Source organism: Microtus ochrogaster, chromosome 6 (genome assembly GCF_000317375.1).
Source record: "Microtus ochrogaster isolate Prairie Vole_2 chromosome 6, MicOch1.0, whole genome shotgun sequence".
NCBI lineage: Eukaryota > Metazoa > Chordata > Mammalia > Rodentia > Cricetidae > Microtus > Microtus ochrogaster.
This window is the reverse complement of record NC_022013.1, coordinates 15,897,287-15,920,342: the sequence shown is the minus strand read 5'-3', so window position 1 is coordinate 15,920,342 and position 23,056 is coordinate 15,897,287. Positions and strand designations below refer to the sequence as shown.

Genomic DNA, 23,056 nt, shown 5'->3' with positions numbered 1-23,056 from the left:
GCGATGCCAGGGCTGTGGGACAAACAAACAAGGTAAGCAGCAGTTGTGGGGTAGAGCTGGCCTGACTGCAGAAGAAGAGCTATGTGTACTAGAGATAGGAGAACCAGAAAAGTAGAGCTGGTGAGGTCCTCAGAAGGTCTGATCATGCGTGAGTACCGGTGCCAAGCACTGAGCTTCTTACACTGTCTACATTTAGTTTTACTTTCGCTTGGTTGTAACTGGGCTCTACTTCTTTTCTTCAAATAAGAAAGGATGTTACTTATTTTTTATTTTAGAGAAACAAATACTTCAGGGACTAGAATGAATACTAGAGAGACTTCAGATATTTAATAAGACTAAACTTTTAAAAGTGTTTAAATTTTTAAAAACTGTGGGACTTGTAAAAATTGGAATACAAGAGCTAGTTCCAGGAGAGCTAGGACTGTTATACAGAAAACTCTGTCTCAAAAATGCGCCCCCCCAAAAAAGTTGGAATGTTTTATATTTGTGGTACTGATATTCTGATATTAATATGAGATCATAGAGGCAAACAAGAAAGGAAAGGTTATGGTTTAATAGTAATATATTGATGTGTCAAGTTGACAAGGGGGCATTTGTCCTTGTGAATTTTGTTAACTTGACACAGGGTGGGAGAATCTGGGAAGAGGGAAATTTAATTAAAAAAAAATGCCTCCATCAGATTGGCCTATAGGCAAGTCTGGGTGGACATTTTCTTTATTAATGATTAATGTGGGATGGGATAGTGCTGCCCACTCTGGGCAATGAAACACCTAGGCAAATGGTCCTGGGTTTGGCGAGGAAACAGTCTGAGCAAGCCAAGAGGGGTAAGCTAGTAAGCAGGATTTCTTCATAGCTTTTACTTCATTTCCTGATGGAGGTGGGTCTTGTTGCTTTCATTGGTTAACTAATAAAGAAAAGTGCTTGGCCTGATAGGACAGAAAATTAGGTAGGCAGAGTAGACAGAAGAGAATGCTGGGAGAAAGAAGCCGAGTCAGGCAGGCACCATGATTCTCCCACCTGATACAGCCACAGGTTAAGATCTTCCCTGGTAAGCCACCTCATGGACTACACAGATTATTAGAAATGGGTTAGATCAGTATGTAAGAGCTAGCCAATAAGAGGTCAGAACTAATGGTCCAGGCAGTGTTTAAAAGAATACAGTTTCCATGCAATTATTTCAAGTAAAGCTAGCTGGGTGGCGGGATGCAGCCCGCTTCTCCTATCACTACAATTTCCTTTCTCCAAGTTCTGCCATGGGTTCTTATTTGCCATTCCCTGATATTGTGCTGTGATTTGTAAGCCAAATAAACACCTTCTTCCAACAAACACCTTCTTCTCCTAGTCATTTTTGGTCAAGGCATTTTTTTATAGCAATAGAAAGCAAACTGAGACACACTTCAAATGTATTTTTACCACACCTCCTCAAACCCCTTCCAACCACATATATTCCCTCTTAACTACATGTTATTTATTTAGTTATCACCCTTTGAGTATAGTTAATGGTGTCTTTATTGGCATGCATGTAAGGCCATCTGAGATAGCATGGACACAGGAACAGTGATCATAATGCTAAAGAAAACCAACTTTTCCTCAACTAATCAGCTAATCAACTGTTAATAGGTTGTCAGCTAGGGGCAGGGCCTCATGAGTCCCTCCAAATCCATGTGGAATATTGACCAGATTGATCTTTTGCAGGCCATGTGTAAGTAGCTACAACTGCTATAAGTTTATGAGCCCTTATCTACAAAAGTTTTAGGGCTGGCAAATTAGCTCAGTGGGTAAAAGCACTTTTCACCCTACCTGAGACCTGAGTTTGACCCATGGAGCCACATGGTAGAAGGAGAGGAGCAGTGGTCAGAAGTTTTCCTCTGGACCAGTGGTCACAAGTTTTCCTCTGACTGCCACATGTGTGTTATAGCACATGAATTCCCTCAACAAAATAAACATAATAGAAAAACTTAAAGTTTTGTCTTCAGTAAAGGGCTATTGGTTAGGGGCTATTTTATTATTCAAGCTCCGATTCTTGACTTAATATCTGATTGGCACTAAAGTTTGTTCCAGTGTTTTGTTTTCCCTAGGATTTTATTATGTTTCCTGGAAATAACAAGCAAACAATCCCAAGTAGTTGAAGAAAAGCACAGAATGAATGAGAGAAGAAATTAAGTTATAGAACCCTTCAAGGAAAACACTGGGTCCTTTTTTTTTCTTTAATTTACAGATTAAGTTAGACTAAATAAAAACAATTGCTTGGTGGAAGAGCTTGAAAATGTATTTACAAGCTGAAGAGATGGCTCTGTTTTTCTAGTGCTTACAGTTTTATCCTTAAAACCCATGGTAAAAAATAGTAACTAGTGTTGGCTGCAATTTAAATGCTGGAGAGACAGAGTCTGGCATATCCCTATAGCTTGCTTGCCAGTCAGCCTAGCCCATTGGAGAGCCTAAACCCCTGAGAGATTCTGCCTCAAAATACAGGGTAGATGTCACCTGAGGAACACATACCCATTTTTTTCCTATGGTCTGTACTGGCATGTACATTCCTTATACATAGAAATACACACACACACACACACACACACACTAAAAGAGAGTGTCTTCATGAATAGATAATGTCATGTAGAATGACTGGGCCCTGCAACAGTTAAAATATTTCATTTTAATATTAAATATTGTTCTTTTAACATTGTTTACATTGGGAGCACAGCAAACTCTTCTTTTTTGTAAACAAAAGTTTAAAAATAACTATAATTTTTTTTGAACTTTTTCAAGACAGAGTTTCTCCATAGCTTCCTGTCCTGGAACTAGCTCTTGTAGACCAGGCTGAATAAATCTTTTATATTCTTCACATGTATACTTTCAAAAAAATTAAAGATAGCCTAAGTGATTCTATAGCTTATTTTGTACTCAACTCTGTGGTCCTTTTATAAATTTTCTAATTGAGGTACCAGAACTAGAAATGTTAGTAAGTTTCCAGCTATTTCTTTAGTCTGGATGATGTGCCATTTTCAACTAGATCAAGCACAATTGTACTGCCTGCAAACATGCAAGTCCAGTTATAGGAGAGAGGATATGATTATGTTGATGATCTAAGCTAAGTTAACATGGGAGAACTTGAGAGTACAAACCCAGGGCACTGCTTGAGGGCATGAAGAATATTGCTTTAACCATTGCCACACATAGAAGCAATGGTATATTTTTGGGTGGAAGCATCACTCTAGCCCCTGGCATCCATATACCCGAAGAGTCTGGAATATTTTGTTGAAGGCATCACCCCAGACCCTGGTATCAAGATATCCATAGAGTCTGGAATGTAAGGGTGGAAGTTCTACCCCAAGCTCCTTCCCTTGGGAGTTACCTCAGTTCAGACTCTGCCCACAAGAAAGCCTGCCAAATGATGACACCCCCCCCCCCGCCCCAGAGATGCTCAAGAACATTCCTATAGGGTATTTAAATTGCTCCCCAGAGAACAAATATGTGGTTTTATGATCTTCCTTTCCTGTCTCCTCTCTGGGGGATGGGAGGGAGCTGGAAGGTAACCTGAGAACATTTGTATTTATTAAACCTGGGCCTTTTCTAATATGGTTTGATTTAGTCTGATTCAGATTATTGTGTCAGCAGAAAGGCTTATTGGGGTGTAGAAGCTTTTCAGTATAGATTTCCCAAAGTCTTTGGTACCATTGGCTTGACCATGCCACGTGGGTATAGGCTATCACATACATGGACATACAGGAGTGTTGGGATTATGGGCCTTGGTATGCAGATGTTACTGGATTGGACACAGTAGTGGCATGCATATCCAGCTTACCTTTCCGGCAGAAAGGTCCTTCATATGGTGAACTGGTACAGTCACAAGAGTAGCCACTGTGCTTTTCCACACACTTGCCACCATTGTGGCAGTTGCTTCCATAGCTGCTGCAGTGACCTGGGCAGCCAGGCCTGACCCCAGACGTGACCTTTGCCCTCTCTTCCAGGTCCACTTTCTGCCCATTCAAATGTAAAGAGCGGATGCATCCAAGAAAGCCCTTCTGTCTTGATGACGTCCCTCCTAGGGATAACAAATAAGAAGGAAAACATGAAAGGTGTCTTTGCTGTATTTCATAGATGTGACTGGTAGAACACAGAACCTCTGCCTGTCCCCTCTCCCAGAAATCAGACCACTTCCTGCTGTGGGATCTCTGGGCACAATGGGAGAGCCTGCTGTGATCATCCAGCTCTTCACAGCTTTGTAGTTGCAAAGAAGGCCAGCCCCTTCCCTATTGTCATGAACCTAGAGGGCCTTGAGTTAAAGCTAGATGCTAAGGATGGAATTTAACATGGAGATTGGGGCTTTTGGTGTGGGACTTATGACCGGCTTCTTGAAAACCTGTAACATAAAGATGCCTTCTCTTTGCTCTTTGGACCTAAGAGCTCCTCACTGTCATTTCAGGCTGTTGGGCTTTTGTGGTCTTGATGCTATTACTCTCTGAAGGAAGCTCATCTGCAGGGTAATTTCATCTCACCTTCCTTCTGCTGACCTGTAACACTGTATTTTGTAAGAGTCACTTCTTTTTGTTAACACTTAACTGAGTTGTCAGGGCTGCTGATCTTTTCTTTAAGATCCCAGTGAGAGAAATGAATTTAGAGAATCTTGAAGTCAGGGCTGTGGCTGTAATCTAGTTAGTAGAGTCCTAGCCTGGCATGCATAAAGTCCTGAGTTCCATTGCCAGTACCACTGAATAAAGCAAGCAACTTGGTACACATCAATATTCTCAGCACTAAAGATGAGGAGGAGCAGAAGTTCAATGTCAGCTTTGACTATAAACCATGTTCAAGGCCAGTTTAGGAAACATGAGACACTGTTTCCAAGGAAAACATTCCCAGAGAGAGAGAGCAAGACTAAGAGAGTGATACACCTCTTCTTAGATGCTTAAGAATGAATGTTTTCATGACCATGATCTCTGCATATAAATAAAATATGGATATTTTTTGCAGCCTATGGTGTGTTTTATCTGATATAAAAGGGATATAGTTAGATTTTGCCTCTTGGCAAATTTCAAAGAGAGCTGTCAGGTGCACAATAGAGACAAAACTGCAAGCTGTTATGCAGCACAGGGCTATGCACTGGAAGAGGGATAGACAGGTATTGGGGTTCAGCACCATGTCCTTCGCCATATTGAGCGCTGAATTCTTTAAATTTCATCTGTTCCATCTCTCATTCCATGTTTTTCTAGTAAAGTTTACTGTAGACCACAGAGTATAGTGTGTGTTCAGTTACTGCTGTCCTCTGGGCCCTTCTCTCGAGTCTTCACCTACTGCCTAGACTCAGTAGGTACATTATATATTATCTGTTTATTGATCTGAGAGTTTATCTATAAAATACTATTTTGCAGATAAGATTTCTCCACTCAAATTGAGACTTCGGCTGTAATCTGACTGTCAGCAGATAGACATCTGGATGGTGTCAGGAGACAGTTATATACCATCCCTTGAGCATTGAGCAGATTTAAACTTTCTCATTGTTTTGTTCACACAGAAAATCCAGCTCCTCCCAGATGTAAAAAAAAAGTGTGCCAAGAGACAAGAAGGTGGAAAGTACAGCTAAATCCCATTTGCCTGTATGTATGGTTGCTGAGAATTCTGAGATCCCAGAAGAGTTGGAGGCCCATTCTTGCTATAGAAAACAGGTATTTAGCATCCTATCCTTGAGCACAAGGTTATATCATAGAAGAGTGGAGAGTGCATAAAAGTCCTTAAAGTCTGCCTAATGAACTAATGAAAAATAGAAAGAAGAGCAGGAGAATAAAAGGAGGAGGATGGGGATGAGGAAAAAGGGGGAGAAGAAGGAACAGGAGTAAACACTGAATGTAGAAAATACACATCAGTTATATTCTGTGTTTATAGGATGACATAACTGAGACTCATTCCTCTCTACACTTTATGCTACAATTCTACTAAATTTGGTCTAGAAAGTAACACGATCTGTGTGCATGCTTGTCAAAGAAGACAGGATAGGCATTGGAAATTTGCCATTTTTGGATAAGAAATATAAATGTAAACAGGAAAATTAACTGTAAATTGATGCTGGTGAGATGGGTCAGCCAGTAAACTCACAAACATGGAGTCCTGCATTTGATTCTCAGAACCTAGGGAAAATCTGGGTGATGTGATGCATGCCTATAATCACAATGATGTAAGTTGTGAGATGGAGACAGGAAGAACTCTGGAAAATCACAGCGCAGATGCTTAGAAATATACTTTGCTTATTCCAGCTCAGGTATGGTGGTTTGAATGAGAATAGCCTTATTAAGATTATATTTGCATACTTGCTCCCCAGTGGGTGGAACCATTTGGAAAGGATTAGGAGATATGACCTTGTTGAAGAATATGTGTCACTTGAGACTGGCTTTGAGATTCGAAAGTCTATGCTATCCCAAGGTAGTTCTCTCTGCCTCATGTTTACATATCAAGATGTAAGCTCTCAGCTATTGCCTCAGTGCGATGACTTCCTGGTTGTTGTCATATTCTCCATCAGGACTGTCATATACTCTACCCTCTGTAACTATGAGCACAATCTAAGCATTCTCCTGGTCATTGTGTCTTGTCACAGCAATAGAAAAGTAACTAAGATACCAAACCAGGAAATACATGAGTCACATGGCCTTTGTCCAGAGAATAAAATAGAACATTCCCGTGGCACAAGGCTAGTCTCTTACTCTGAAATAACAAAAAACCTTGAGTTTGCTTCCAATTCTGATAAGAATGCAGGCCAAGAGGCCAAACCTCAATTGCACTGTCTTGTCTGTTTCAATTTCAGTGAGTAAGTCTCCTTTAACCACAAGATAAATCAATGGCACATACAAGCCGGTCACAAAGGAAGGCTCATTATTTCTTTTCTGGGGTTTATGCACAATAAAGAGGGGAGGATTTATGGAGCCTAACACTTGCTCTGTTTCTCCGACTCCGTAGTCACTCCCCTTTGTGGATCTGAATAACTCTTCATCTATCTTCTTAGTATAATTTTTCTCCGAGAAGAGATGGCAAATGCAAGATCTATTGCACATTTTCTTGTGTGTGTGGCTTAGTCAACAAGCTTATAAATGAAGAAGGGGTGACTGGGACAATTTTTCTGGTAAAAATGTACTTCTTGAAGCAGAGATATATGAAATGTAGTGCGATTTTTGCCAGACTAGCTGCTCATGCTCTTCCACATGCTGATAGAGCAAGATGATACAAGGCATTGGGCAACTACCTTTCATATTAGCTAAATTTGTGCTTTTTTAAGGCTACAATTTTATTTTTTTCAAAGGAGAAACATCTATAGGACAGATTCTTTTTATTACAGGGAATGAACAGACTAGGCTACATGTTGAATAATTTTAAAAAAAATGCCAACACAAACACACACGTGTATACATCCATGTACTCACGTAGAGAACAAATACCCATAAACATACACATAGACCACACACAAAAATACATCTATACACACATGTACATGTAAAAATAGAGACAACACAAGCACACATACATACACACATGTGCACACAGAGCCAACACAAACATACACACAGAAAAAACACGAATACATGTATACACATTCATGTGCATGCACACACAGAGGTACATGTACACACATCTTAAGGGACATGTTACAAGAGTCTGTTCTCTCCTTCTATCATGTGTGTTCTGAGGACTAAACTCGGGTTTTCAGGCTTGGTAAGTGCCTGTATCTGCTAAGACATGTTTTCTTTCCAAAGTTGCCAATTTTTAAACGGAAAAAAATACTTGCAAAATTCAAATATGTTTTCCATTGAGAAATCAGATGATGATGTGTGGGCTTTCTTGCTGACTTCTTTCCAAGACTCCACCCATATAGAGCAGGTCGAATTACTTTGCTGTCTTTGGACAGACATATTTCAGTCATCATTCTAATACATTTTCTACTTTGCATTTCTGAATCTTGACTTATGTACAGTTGTTTGGTAGCTATGTTTTCCAAATAATAACATTCCTTCCTAGAGAGGCTCATTAAGAAAGATCCGTGACATACACAAAAATTGCACCATTCACAAGCCTCATCCAAAGGTTATATGTAACTATTTTTTTGTTCTTTGGGGGCCTTCTATGGGCTCCCAAATAAATACATGGAGACTTATTATTACTTATGAAAGCCCAGCTTTACCTTGGCTTTTCTAGCAAACATTTTAACTTAAATTGTCCCATTTCTTTTTAACTATGTTCTTAACTTTCTTTATTCTATATATTTTTCTTTCCTTTTAACTCCATAGTTGACTGTGTGTTTCAGTTACTCTCCCCAGGCATCTTCTCCTTCTCCTTTGTCATTCATCCTGTTAACCACTTGAGTCCAGATTTCTCTTCTTTTTTATTCTCCCTATCTGGCATCCTTGCCTATCCTTTCTCCTGTCTAGCTATTGGCCATTCAGTTCTTTATTTGAACAATCAAGTGTTTTAGGAAGGAAACACTTTACAGATTAAAATAATGCAACATAAAATAACACATCGTTGCATATTTAAACAAATGCTCCACAAAATAAACAAATGAAACAATTTTAACTTAATGTTCCAGAACAATTATATAAGTAATAACAATAGCTTGAATATATGCTTTAACATCTCCCCCCAACATTCCTGTAAGTGGTTCCGGAATCTTGAGGGATGCTTTTTTGAGTTATTTTTCAGGAAAGACTGAGCTGTCAATGTGGCAGCTACCTGAGCTGCCCAAATTCTGTGAGCAAGCCTCATCTGTAATCATGAAGAAATCAGTAAATTCCAACATAATTTGTCATCAGTGTTTTTGATCTTGGCCATTCTTACAGGTGAAAGATGGAATCTCAAAGTTGTTTTGATTTGCATTTCTCTGATAACTAAGGATGTTGAAGATTTCCTTAAGTGTCTTTCAGCCATTTTAGATTCCTCTGTTGAGAGTTTTCTATTTATGTCTGTATTCCATTTATTTATTGGATTATTTTTTCTTTTGATGACCAATTTCTTGATTTCTTTGTATATTTTGGAGATCAGACCTCTATCTAATGTGGGGCTAGTGAAGATCTTTTCCCATTCTGTAGGCTATCATTTTGTGTCTGTTACAAGATTCTCAATGAGACTGCCTTGATTAGTCTGGCCTTTGGGCATGTCTTTGGGTATCTAGATTAAGTTAATTCATGTGTTAGGACCTATCATAAAAGTAGGTAGCACTATCTTTTGGATTTGGTCCTGGACAATATAAAAGAAAAGAAAGTGAACTGAAAGTACCCATGAATGTATTCATTCCCTCTCTGTTCTTGACTGTGGATGTGAAGAGTTGTTTCAAGTTTTTGCCTCTACTTTCCCTAGTGATGGATTCTACCATGGAACTATACTGAAGAAGCCCTTTCATCCCTGGTGCTTTTATTGGGACATTTTATCACAGCAACTGGATAGGAAATGAGGAGAGTAAGTAAGAAAAACATTCATTCATTCATTCATTGCACAGATAAATTACACAAAAACGCAGTTGTTGGTTCTTCAACTGCCTTTGACCTGATAACATCTGCAAACATACCTATTACTGAACACTAAACAGTGAGGCATAAGCCAGCAGACAAAGATGGACTTTAACAGCAGTTTCCCCCTTTTCAGTTTCATGGAGATAAACTCAAAGAAAGCACAGTAAGATGGGACTCACTGGAGAGAACAATAACAGAAGTGAGCATGCTCATTAGACTGACCTTGGCTACAACTCTGTCAAGGTGTCTCATTCAGTCCTATTCACATACTTGTACAACTCACTGATTTGTGATCAATTTAAATGTCTAGTGAAAAGAACTTGGCACAAAACACTGCTGCTTCTCTTCCCTTTTAAGTTGTCCAAAGTTCACCTCATCTCTTTTCTTGGGATAGTCACGTAGCTATGATGGCATAAAAATAACAAATCCTTCACCTTTAGTTTCTGGTTCAGATAGAAAGATTCAAAAACACTGCCTAAAGATAAATTAGACTTTCACATGGAGTATAATTTATGAAAATTATAAAATACTTGAACTGATTCCACCAAAAAAGATATTAAATCTTGATGAGTAGCAAACTTCTTCCAAGAATAAAATGTGATGTTTAAGTAGAACTAAAACAGCAAAATAAATTAAAATTTTTTCAGTAGTAAATCATATTACTTACAGGAGTTATTAATTAAGGAAAAGACCTATAATCATTCGAAGGTTTTAAATCACTTGATATTAGATTCTAGTGGATGTGTAAAACACAGTTAATGAAGATACATGTATGGTGGGTGATACTATGAAAATCTGATGTTCTCGAATTTTCCTATCGCTTTTCCTTTAGCAATTATGTTTTCACTGGTTATATTTTCAGGTTTAGAAATTACATTAGCCCACATATAAAGAAAACAAATGAAAAATGCACAAGGAATGAAGATGGAATTTCATGACTCATGGTGAGCTATACAGTGATATATTGTATTGATAGAAAACTATAATTCCTGGTCTTATATCAGTACTAGGCGAGCATATCTAAAATATCCCCCATCCTTTCTCTGTCTCTCTGTCTCTGTCTCTGTCTGTCTCTGTCCCTGTCTCTCTCTCTCTCTCTCACACACACAGACTCATACATATACAGGCATGCATACATACATGCATGCACACAAGGCACATGCCCACACTTATACACACACATACATACATACACACACATGCACAAGCACCCTGAAAAGCAGTGACTATTCCTAATTCATATTTCTATACCCACTATCAGACAAGAAATGTTTGAATAGAATTGGTTTCTCTGTGACTATTGATGGGAGAAATGAGTAAGGGAAAAAGGAGGAAAAGTAGGGAAAAAAGAAGGAACAAATTCAAAAGGGAAAAAGGGAGTGACTTCTGAACCCATCCACTCCCACCACTGTCAGTGGCCACGTATTCAGAGATAATATAGTTGCTAATACTGAGTCTCAATCAGGAAATGAGTACCACCTTACCTTAGTTAGTTTTTCTATTGTTGTGACCAAAAGCAACTTGGAGAGGAAAGGATTTGTTTTGCTTACACTTCAATATCACACCCCATCATCAAAGGATGTCAGGTGAGGAACTCAGCAAGGTAGGGGTATGGAGGCAGGAGCTAAAGCAGAGGCTGCCAAGAGGCATGCTTTACATGGCTTGCTCAGCCTGCAGTCTTATAGAAGCCAGGACAAGCAGCCCATGGTGGCGTCATGCATAATAGCTGGTCCCCCTCACAGAAACAACTAATTAAGAATACGTTCTACAGACTTCCCTAATGTCCAGATATATGGAGACATTTTCTCAACTGAGAATCCCTCTTTTAAGTATCTAGCTGGTGTCAAGCTGAAATAAATCCAGTCAGCACACTTCCTATTTTTTACACCTGAAAACTGAACTTCTTTGGGTTAGTCAAACTTTTTGATCACACTGTTAACAATAGTAATTAGGATTTGGGGCACTAAGAAAAATGATGGGCTAGAATCTCTATACCTATGCTGTAAATTTTTATTACAATAAGTCAAAACATAAAATTCCATAGATATCTGAACACAAAGCATACAAGGAGAAATGGTACCAAAACAATCTGAGACAGCTGCTAATTTTGCAAAGGAGTAGCACAAACTTTATTTTGATGATTTATGAAGCTAGAATAAAACAATTTATAAAATAAAACTATTTGTAAAAATAATAACATATTTAGTTTTTTAGTGTAAAATACTAGGAGGTTTTCTTGAGCTAGGGCAAAAAACTACCTTGTAAGTATTTATTACAAAGTATGCTGTATGATGTATCCTACCTACAAACAACTGGCTATTCAGCTGAAGTCGGAAATGGCCTTCCTCTGAGGTCTCCCTTGTACTTCGAGGAAGATTGTCCAGCTGTAGGGAGGTCTCCTTGAGGTTTCTCTCAGCCCGGATATAATGCCATTGGTTGTCATTCAGAGGAGAAGGGGACTGGACGAGGAGCTCAACAGGGCCGTTCCCAACATCAATGGCAAATGTGACCTCAGAAGGAGCTGTAGCCAAACAAGAAAGAAGGATGAAAACCATTGTCAGTGTGTTGCAGGCACAAGCATGCTCAGGATGTTTAGGGAAAATCAATCTCCATCAATGTGGAGAGGACATCTCTGGACTCCCTGGAGCACTTGGATCACCATCAGCATTATCAACTGCTAAAGACTAAGAATGCATGTGTTCTATACACTGTCCACTTGAGTTGTTCCTGGTTCTTCAATATAGGTAGCAGGAACCTGTGGCATTTGTATCTGTCTGGATCTCTGCTGAGGCTCTTGGTCTCCTTGGTCTACCCTGGTTTTACCTGTGTCCAACTGTACACAAGGGGCTAGACAATCATCTTCAAGCTGCAGAGACCCATGTCTTTAAAACAACAGTACCACTTGTCGGGATATTTAGTCAATGTATGTGATCCAAACTCTTGTATTTCCATGCCTGAAAATGCCAAAATCAGGCTGGAAAGAAAGTTCAATGGGTAAGAGCATATGCTGCTCTTGCAGAGAATCAGAGCTCAGCTCCCAACACTCAGATGGTTTAGCCCATGACTGCCTAAAACTCCAGTGCCAGGGATAATATTGCTCTCTGACTTACACAGGATCCTGAACACATATGTACATACACACAGAGAAACATACACTTAAATAAAAATGAATATTTAAAATATTAAGATGGATTTAATGTCCGTTGCTTGTCCAGTGGAAAAACTCTGAAAATAGCACTGCTTTAAATGACTCAGAACCCCACCCTCCATGTTGGATACTGTCCAGAAAGTTCTCCCTCTTTTTTCACAATATATTATGGAAATCAATTGACAGCCATTCATTAATATTAATACTGACAATATTAAAATGATGGTGGCATTGAAGATAGTAATGGTTCTGGTCATGCTGGTGGTGGTATTAATAATAATCATGGAAATTGTGGTGATGTTATTGGATAGTAGGGATGAACTCTGGAAGAAGGGATGTTGGAGAGCATGGTGATGGTACCTCAGATGGTAGTGATGTTGGTGGTGATGATGAACATGGCAAATGTAATGATGGTATTAGCAAATGGTCAGCATTGTGAGCCTGATGGTTAACTATCAACGGGCTTCAGAAGCACCTATGAGCTAAGCCTCTGGACAAGATTGTGAGGACAGATCTAGATTGAGTTCGCTGAAGTGAAGAGATCAATGTGAGTAACAATATCCCTTGTGCTGTAGCCCTAACCTAAACACTGAAAAGAAAGTGAATTGAACAGTCGCATTCTTTACTCTGTTTCCAGTCTGCATGTGCTGGCACAGACTGCACGGTGAACATTGCTCCTTGCCAAAGTTCAGCTCCAGCATTTTGACATTGCAGACCACACTTATCCAGCACCTTTTTATTTCCCTTTTCAGCGATGCTCAATATTAATGCCTCTCCATTTGTGAAATTTTGTAGGGGCTTTAGTAAAGGATAAAAATGTGCACAATGGTAGCCTCTCTAAACAAAATAATTCTCTTGGGGAAACAAATCAACATGTTAATCTTGATTAACTATTCAAACTGTCTTTGGAGAAGACTAGATGCTCATAAATGATGGTTGTATTATTTCTGTATCATGTGATTTTCTAATGCAGGAAAAATTGTTTAGTTTACAAAACCATTCATTGAAAGAATGGGATTGAAATGAACAGATGAGGCAATAAAGAATTAAAACAAAACATTCCTTGAACCATTTTATGAATCTACCTTTTTCATTTCATTTTGTTTCTCTTTTATCCTTTCCCCTTTCTCTTTCTTTTCCTCTTTCTCCTCTCCCTCCTCGTTTTCTTTTTGGTGTTGTTGTTGTGTGCATGTCCAAGTATGTGCATCTTCATGTGTATGATGTGTGTTTGTATGTGTGTGTGGTGTGTGTTGTACATATTTGTGGGTGCATGTGGAGGCTAAAGGTCAACCTCAGATGTCATGACTCAGGTGACATCCACTTTATTTTTGAAACAGTTTCTTATTTCCCTGAAGCTTACTGATGAGGCTAGGCTGGTTGACAAGCCAGGTCTCTTTTTCTCAATAGTGGGATTATAGCACATGCCACCACACCAGATTTTTTATTGTGTGCTCTGAGGGTTAAACTCAGGTACTCAGGATTAAGTGATTTTGTAACTATGTTTTACCTGACTATGCCTGTGTAACACATGCAAGTCTGATGTTGACAGAAGCCAGAAGAGGGTAATGGATCCCCTAAACTGGCATTGCAGATGGCTGGAATCACCATATAGGTGCTGGGAACTGAAAATGAGCCCTCTGTAAGAAGAGCCAGTGCTATTAGCCAGTCAACCATCTCTTTTGCCTCCATTTCTTTTTATTTCCTTCTTACCTTCTCCCTTTCTCTTTCTCTATGTCACTCACTTTCTGTCTTTCTTCCTTTTTATTTGTTGAGACAGTGTTTCTCTGTGTATCTCTGGCTGTTCTGGAACTTCTTTGGTAGACCAGACTGGCCTTGAATTCAGAGACATAACCCTGCTTTTGCCTTCCCGCTGCTAGGATTAAAGCCACACACACCACCACTTTTTGGATATATTTTTTATTTCTTACTTAGATCAGTGGTTTCATCTTGAAAATCTTCTCATTTCAAAATCAAATATTTATTGAGAGATGACTGGTTTTCTCTCTCTCTCTCTCTCTCTCTCTCTCTCTCTCACACACACACACACACACACACACACACACACAGGGAGAGAGAGAGAAGGAGAGAGAAAAAGATTCATAAGAATATGGGGCAGAAATATTAAAGATTTGGGTAAAATTTTCCCTGATGATTAGTCTTAAAGATATTAGGCTACCATCAGACAGCATATCTTTGTAGGAGGCTTGATGCGCTGCTGTGATTACTGAATTCTGTCACCAAGTTGGGTTTCTTGTCTTTGCAAAGGTTGGCTATACCATGCATCACCTGTACCATATGATCTGACTTCTATCTGTCTCTTCAGCTCGTCTGCAAGCTGTAGAGCAGAGACTCTCAACTTGTGGGTCATAACACTTTGGGGGTTGAATGACACTTTCATAGGGGTCACACATCAGATATCCTACATATCAGATATTTACATTATACTTCATAAAAATAGTAAAATTATAGGTTTGAAGTAGCAACAAAAATAATTTTATGCTTGGGGGTCACCGCAACATGAGGAACTGCATTAAACGGTAAAAGCATTAGAAAGGTTGAGAAACAGTGCTGTAGCGAACTTTTACTTATCACAGACCCAGCCACTAACACTGTGCTTGATTAGAGCAAGCTCACTTACTTACTACAAGCCCAACCCTGAGTCCTCTGCTTGTCTGTATATAGCTCTGGCAAAACCATGGCTAGACTCCTCAAAATGAATAAATGCTGCACTTCCTCTTTATCTTGTTTTTTTTTTCTTTTTGTTGTTGCTGTTGTTTTGCTTTAGTTTATTTGCTTTGTTTGTTTGCTTGTTTTCTTTTTTGAGACAGGGTTTCTCTGTGTAATAGCTATGGAACCTAATGCTGTCTGCTTTTTCTTTATAAGCTTTGGTCCTTGTAAAAGTCTTTTTAAATGTTTTGATAATGCTGATATTTATTGAAGTAACTATCAAAGGCCAATAATATATAAACCGTTCCTGGATGTTGAAGAATCAGTGAAATAACATTAGCAGAAACATTAACATTTATTAAGTGCATCACACAAGCCAGAAATACTGCTAAGCATTTTCCATTATTGAATTCAGTTGGGCCTCAATACACACTTGACAGGACTATTTCAGAAGTGAAGGAACTGAGCACAAGTTGTCACAGTGGCTGGAAGAACTAAGATGTAAATCTCAGTAATATACTTTTAGACCTTTTCTATTTTTTGTGACATAATTGTTTATTAATTCTTTGGGAATTTCACATCATGCACCCAAATCCCACTCACCTTCCAGTCCCTCCATGAGCCCCTCAGTCCTGCAGCATCCCTCAAAAAAATGCTCCAAATCAGGAGCAGAAGGAGAGAGAGCACGAGCAAGGAACTCAGGACCGTGAGGGGTGCACCCACACACTGAGACAATGGGGATGTTCTATTGGGAACTCACCAAGGCCAGCTGGCCTGGGTCTGGAAAAGCCTGGGATAAAACTGGACTCTCTGAACATAGCGGACAATGAGGACTACTGAGAACTCAAGAACAATGGCAATGGGTTTTTGATCCTACTGCACGTACTGGCTTTGTAGGAGCCTAGGCAGTTTGGATGCTCACCTTACTAGACCTGGATGGAGGTGGGTGGTCCTTGGACTTCCCACAGGGCAGGGAACCCTGATTGCTTTTCGGGCTGGGGGGGGACTTAATTGGGGGAGGGGAGGGAAATGGGAGGCGGCAGTGGGGAGGAGGCAGAAATCTTTAATAAATAAATAAATTAAAAAAATAAAATAAAACATGAATAAAAATGCTCCAAAAAGTCAACTGAAAACAAACAACAAAGCACCTCGCTCCTCTGTCTTCCCAAGACCTTTGTGCCATTGGTTGCTGCAGTGTATCTACTGTACACCGATTAGCCTCTAGCACACCAGCATCGCTGAACTCTCACCAATACCCCTCTCACATATCCTGCTGTTGTCACAAGTCACGGAGATGCTGTGGCTATTGTTCCACAGGACCAGTCTCTTTATGCATTACAGCAGGTCACAGACGGGGAAGATGTTAGGGTGGACCAACCCAAGGCTCAGGATGTGGGTCTCTTTGGTAGTTGAACTACTTGGTCTGGACCACTGGGGCTGTATCCCTCAGGGGAGATGCAGATCTTGCTTTCCTAGGCCCATCTCATCCGGGCAAGGACTCCTATGTCCATGGTTGGTGTGGGAAGCCCTTCCGTATATGTGTTGCTTTTATTGGTTAATAAATAATCTGCTTTTGTCCAATGGCTTAATAGAATGTAGCCAGGCTGGAAGATACAAGTCAGTGAGAAGCAATGTAGTCACCACAGGAGACAGCTGGAACCTTGGCCACAAGCCTCAAGGTAAAATATAAAATAATAGAAATGGGTTAATTTAAGTTATAAGAGCTAGCTAGCAGTATGCTTAACCTATTGACCAAGCAGTGGTTTAAATAATATAGTTTCTGTGTGATTATTTTGAGTCAGGGAAGTTGGAAACGAACGAGCAGCCTCTGCCAACAAATTGGTTCCCAATATGGAGGCCGAACCCACAAACCTGAGATTAAGAGTCTCATGCTCTAAAGTAGATATAAATGTTGTAACAGTAATTTTTGCTTGATACCAGTTTTGTTATATGTAATTTTACTATGTTAATGTTAAAATCTTTCTTTTTATTTAGACAGAAAATGGGAGGTGATGTGTGATTCCCCTCTGTATCATTGGTTAATAAAGAAACTGTTTTTGGCCAATGGATTAACAGAATATATCCAGTCTGGAAAAAATATATAGAGAGAGTAGGCAGATTCAGGGAGAAGCCATGTAGCTGCCCGCAGAACACAGATTCCTCCACTGGAGCTCTCTGAAACTTTGCCTGTAGGCCATGAGCCTTGTGGAAAAATATAAAATAATAGGAATGGGTTAATTTAACATATAAGAGCTTGTTAGTATAATTCCTATGAACCTTTGCTGCAACACTGAAAATGGGCATCATCACAGACCTCAGCTATAGCAGGACCATAGATCCAGACATGACCCTTGGCAGCAACCCAGGCCCAGATGATACCACGGACTTGTGTGGCAACACAGACTTCCCGGGTTGGTACATCCGTGTGGCAGTATGGCCCTTAGACTTGACAATGGCTACAGTTTGTTGCCTAGACCCTGGACATCCACATGGCCTTTGGTGTTACCATGGGTAGAGATATCTTTTTTGATATCTTGTTAGAGCTTCTGCCCTGTAATAACAGTAGTAACAAGAACAATAATCTTCATAAATTTAGGGAATATGAGACCTTAGAGTTTGTTGATTTTATGTTTATGTATTTGTTTATTTTCTATTGTAGGGACTGAACTTGGGGTCTTACATATGCTAGCCAGTTCTTCACTCTACTACTGAACTGCATCTATTTTCAGGTCATACACTTAAAAATATTTAATGCAAAATGTTTGTGCTTTAAAAAGTAATAATTGAGAGTATGATGATAGTAAACATCAAACAATTACATTACAGGTTTCATTTGTGTGTTTTTAAATAATTTAATGCTAAATTGAATTAAAAAAAAAGGTACAGCCTGAAGGGCACAGTGAACTGCTACAAAGCACAAACAAATTGGACACTGATCTGTAATTAACACTCAATCACTGGTGATTATCTTGTGATAATATACCATAACATTGATTTCGGCTTGAATGAATGAAAACGCTTTAGGGTCTGTTTTTTTTTTTTTTATTAAATTTTACATTGAGGTTATTATGTCCACACTGTGGAATGGTTGGTATTCAACCTGCTCTTCAGAGTCTGAGCAAGTTAGGTACGAAGGATTTTTATTTTACACAAAAATCATAAGATCTTCCCCCATTAGTAGCTTGTGTCCTTGAACAATTAATGAAAAGTTACATGGAGACACTTTCTTTTCCTGCGTGTAGTCTGCAACTGCATAAGAAACACTTAGCCGCTCCCCCATGTGCTGGAGACCCACAAAGCCCTCCACCATGCCCTCTGCAAATGTACTTGTCTTTTGTTGGGGAATGCTCAAATTTCCAATATCTGTGGATAAGATGCTTGCTTAGCTTTCAAGGGTGTCTCATGGAGTTACATCACTCTGATACGGCCAATCACCTCACTCACACTATTGGAAAACGTCCACTTGACAAGGGTAGAGGGATGCTCAAGGACAAGCTCGAGTAGGTTGTGGTCAAGAGAAGAATGAGAGCGAGGCAGGGTACAGGTAATGGAGTCCACTTAGTGTAAGGAACTCAAAAGCAACAGAAAGTGCAGCTAAAATAGTTCTAATGTTTATTTTTATTCATTTATCTGTGTTTTTATGTATTCACACTCATGCTGGTACATAAGTGAGCAGGTGTGTTCACGTGTATGCACATTCATGAAGCGGCTAGAGGACAATATTGGTGTCGTTCCTCAGGATTACCCCCAAACCATGTTTTCTGACACAGAGATTCTCACAGGCTAAAGGACTCTCTTGGTCTCCCCAAACTGGGATTATAAGCACAAACCACTACACCACATCTGTCTTTTTACTTTTTACTTGAGACCGGCAAATAAAATTCAGGTTATCATGCTTGCAGAGTAAGGACTTTAGTGACTGGGCTATCTCTCAAGCACTGAATATCTGTTTGTTTAATTGTTTGTGTGTGGTTTTATAATCATGATCCACTAGTAATTCTAAAATGTTTTGATGATTTAGCACTCCTGCACCAAATACATGTACAAACACAACACACCCTAAAGTCACTGTCAATTTTTAATAATACATGTGTGACTCTTAAATAAGTCCGATTTACTGCTTATTGCATAGTAAAAGTTATACCCTAGAGAGTAGTTAGCAGCCTCCTAAGCTCCACTGGCTCCATGAGAACCAGGTGCGTGTGTTTGTTTGGAGGAACAACTAGGCAGTGTCCGCCTTCCATCTGTATGACTCACGCTTCCCTCTGTAATCAGACTCTAACATGAGAGTCCACACAGTGACACAAGTGTCAACACAGAAATCAGAAGAGCTCTAGCCATTGCACACCTGAAAGAGGTCTGTTTAGTGTCTACCTAATGGGGTGAAAAACCTGTGATGAATTCTGCATTAAAGTAGTTGCTGGAAAGATTTTTGATTATTTAGATATTTTGAAATCACTAGAATTTGGCCTGGTTAAAAAAAGTTATGGGGAGTGTAATAATTTTTTTGGGTTGAAATAAAAATGGTTTACTTAAGCTGAAAATTCTTTCCAAACTTTTTAAATATCTATGACTTTTTATGAAAAAACAATCATATCAAAAATGAATAAAAATATTTCTTTTAAATGCAATAAAAGATAAATGGGCTAGTACAATTTGTAGTTTTATTTGAACAAAAACAGCCTTGTCATTGACAACATTGCAGAAAATCAAACTTATGGGCAGACTTTTAAAGTTCTTATTACTAAAAGAGACTAAATTATTGCTATTTTTCCATTTTCATGAAAATTAATCATTGAAAATTTTTTTCTTTTTTGTGCTTTCATGTATTTTTGTTAGCATGCTGATATGCAGTGTCCCACTGTAGAATGAATGTCTTGTCATCCATATTTCTTTAGTGTCCATTTGGCTTAATGATCGGTAAAGCACAGATCCCACAGATGGGGGCAGGGGTATTACAAAGTTGTAATCCATGCATTTAACCCTGAACGCACACTGCTACAGGCAAGAAAGACAAGGGAAACTGGCATAAATTATCACTGACGTGTTACACTCTCTTATTGGGGCAAGAGAAGAAATTGAATTGTGCATACATACATGCCCGTGTGTGTGTGTGTGTGTGTGTGTGTGTGTGTGTGTGTGTGTGTGTGTGTATTACCTGGTCAAGATGTGCTCAGACTTGCCAGAGGTCAATGTCCAAGTTCCTCCTCAATGATTCTTCACCTCATAATTTAAACAGAATCTCTCACTGAACCTGGAGCTCACCAATTCTGCAAGAGGAGCTGCAGGGCTCCACCTGTCTGTGCCTCCTCTGGCATGGTAAAGCCTGGCTATGTTACATGAGTTCTGGGGAACTGAATCAGGTCCTCAGGCTTGCAAGTATGTGCTTTATTGGTTGAGCTGCCTTCCCAAAAAATGACTTCTGAAGCATGGGTACAGTACTAATGTGGACCCCAAATATGAGGAGAATGTTCAATAGCAACTATCCCTGCTTTCCACAGAGTGCAATCCTGATGCATGGAAACTTAAGGCAACAGGTAAGGGATAATAATGCTGTAATAGAGATTGGAGCCTGCAGGAGGAATGCACAGATACTCCTGGAATGCACATATCCCTTATAAAACAACTAACCAATGATGATAGAACATCCTAAGTCATAACACATTAGCAGGGATCTGACAGCTTCAGAGCTAGTTTTACTGATAACTGGTGATATTAGCTTGATACTAAAAGTCGGTACTAGTGGCTGGTGATAGAGATAAAAAGAAGCCCTCTCCATGGACCACTGACATCAAACTCATAAATGAAGGCACTTACAGCTCATTTCAAGTCGAATGAAGTCTTTAATGCCAAGGTTCTCTAGGAAAACTCCAGATAAAGCGGTGGTTTTAAAAAAGAAGGAAATGTCAGCGCTGAATTCGGCATGGAAGGTAGGAAAGTGGAGGTAAGAAGCTTCGGTAGAAAACGAGACAGCATTCCAGTAGTGCCCTGTGAAGCAGAGAGTCCTTCAACATGGATTGTGTCTTTCCATCGGGTATAGGAAACAATGGGCTCATGGATAATTTTTAATACTGAAAGGACACTAAAAGGAAAAGGGATAAGGGACCCAAAACATCTTCTGCTCATGCAATTCAAAAAAAGAGGGATGTAGTACTCACGGTCACCATAGCAACGCAAGGGGCCAATTCTCCAAGCAGCTTCTGAGTTTGATCTGTTGGTATCAGTGATAATTATCTGAGTAACAGGCAAGTGATCTTTGAAGGAAAGAAAGCCAGTATCCTTTGTCCTGAGAAACACAAATTTAAAGGGGAAAAATAAGGAAGGAAAAATGTAGATTATCTAGGGAATCTGTGTCAAGACCCCTCTTTGCAAAGTGACTTGGATTGGATTCAGCTTGGCGAGGGTTGGGAGGAGCATAACAGAAGGCCTTTCATCTCTGGGCCTATGTGAATAGTTGGGATACCAATTACAGAACCCATGGCCTGCTTCCAAACACCTCTGGATTTTATATCTTCCCTAAATGTGCTGGCAGGAGCATAGGTAGTTTACAAAGTTCGCTGTGCTTATTGAGGGCGAGAGGACCCCAAGGCTCACTGAAGCATTAATGTGACATTAAATGTCACTCCACTTCCCCATAAAAGAAGATCTGCTATCTGAGGAACTAACTTGAAAACAGATAACACAATTCCCTCTCAAAAATTACTCAGAGGACGTGGCTGAACCACCTGCCAACAGTTTTTAATCAGGTTAGAATGTTCCTTATCACCTTCAAAATTCTGTTCAAATGAATCGTTATAGTTATTGGTTGCTTTTTGCTTTATTCTTTAGGAAGGCCTTGCTTGTTAAGGGCTCTGACTTTGTTCTTGTTAATTATGCAAATAAGGAAGTATCTAGTTTTCTGTTTATAGGAATGTTTAAAAAGAAGTAGAGAAAGTCAATGTTTCCTCCTCTTTTAAAGCTGTGTTTTGGAATCAAGGTGAAAATGGTAATACTTGGCAGAGCATAAATTGGAAGTAAAACATGGCATTGTGGTGCTGTGGAGATAGCATAGATAGTCCAATCCGCTAGGTGTGTGAATATGAAAACATGAATCCAGATCTGCTGAACCTAAACAAGAAGGCCTTCCCTTTTGGAAATCGCTTGTAATCATAGGACTGGATAAGTAGAGATAGGTAGGTATCTGGGACCTGTTAGCCAGCCAACCTAGCTAAACTGGTAAGCTCCAGGGCAATGAGAAAACTTGCCTCAAAAAACAAAAATATTCCCAAGTACCCAAGGTATAATAACAAAACCTGGTTTATAGCCGAAGTATATGCACTCATAAACATATTCACATGCATCAGTCTAAACAAAAAAAAATGTACACACACACATATATATCCATATACACACCAGGTACACAAGGGGGAGCTAGAAAAAGGAGTATGGAAGATGGGTGTTATCCAAGTATGCAGTGTGTGCTTGTATGATCTATTCAAAAATAAATAAAAAATAACATTTGAAATTAAACAAATTCAACTAAAATAAATAAATAGACATCGGCAGTACAGACACTTCCAGGATGAAATTTGTTAAGGAAAAATGACCACACACTTCTCCTCTGCAACTGTGTCCTCTGCACTGGACACCACTGTGTCCTCTGCACTGGACACCACTGTGACCTCTGCACTGTACACCACTGTGTCCTCTGCAGTGTACACCACTGTGTCCTCTGCAGTGTACACCACTGTGTCCTGTGCACTGTACACCACTGTGTCCT

At 39.5% G+C, this 23,056-nt stretch overlaps 1 protein-coding gene across 1 annotated transcript in view; it reads right to left on the bottom strand.

Annotated features, from left to right (window-relative positions):
• Cntnap5 (contactin associated protein like 5) overlaps window positions 1-23,056 on the bottom strand; it is a 964,727-nt gene that overhangs the window by 149,698 nt on the left and 791,973 nt on the right. The window contains exons 15-18 of the mRNA XM_013346685.2: window positions 21,456-21,583; window positions 21,115-21,285; window positions 11,785-12,003; window positions 3,803-4,042 (exon numbers count right to left, since the gene is read on the bottom strand). Of these exons, the coding sequence (XP_013202139.1) occupies window positions 3,803-4,042; window positions 11,785-12,003; window positions 21,115-21,285; window positions 21,456-21,583 (758 nt within the window). The remainder of the gene's footprint in view (window positions 1-3,802; window positions 4,043-11,784; window positions 12,004-21,114; window positions 21,286-21,455; window positions 21,584-23,056) is intronic.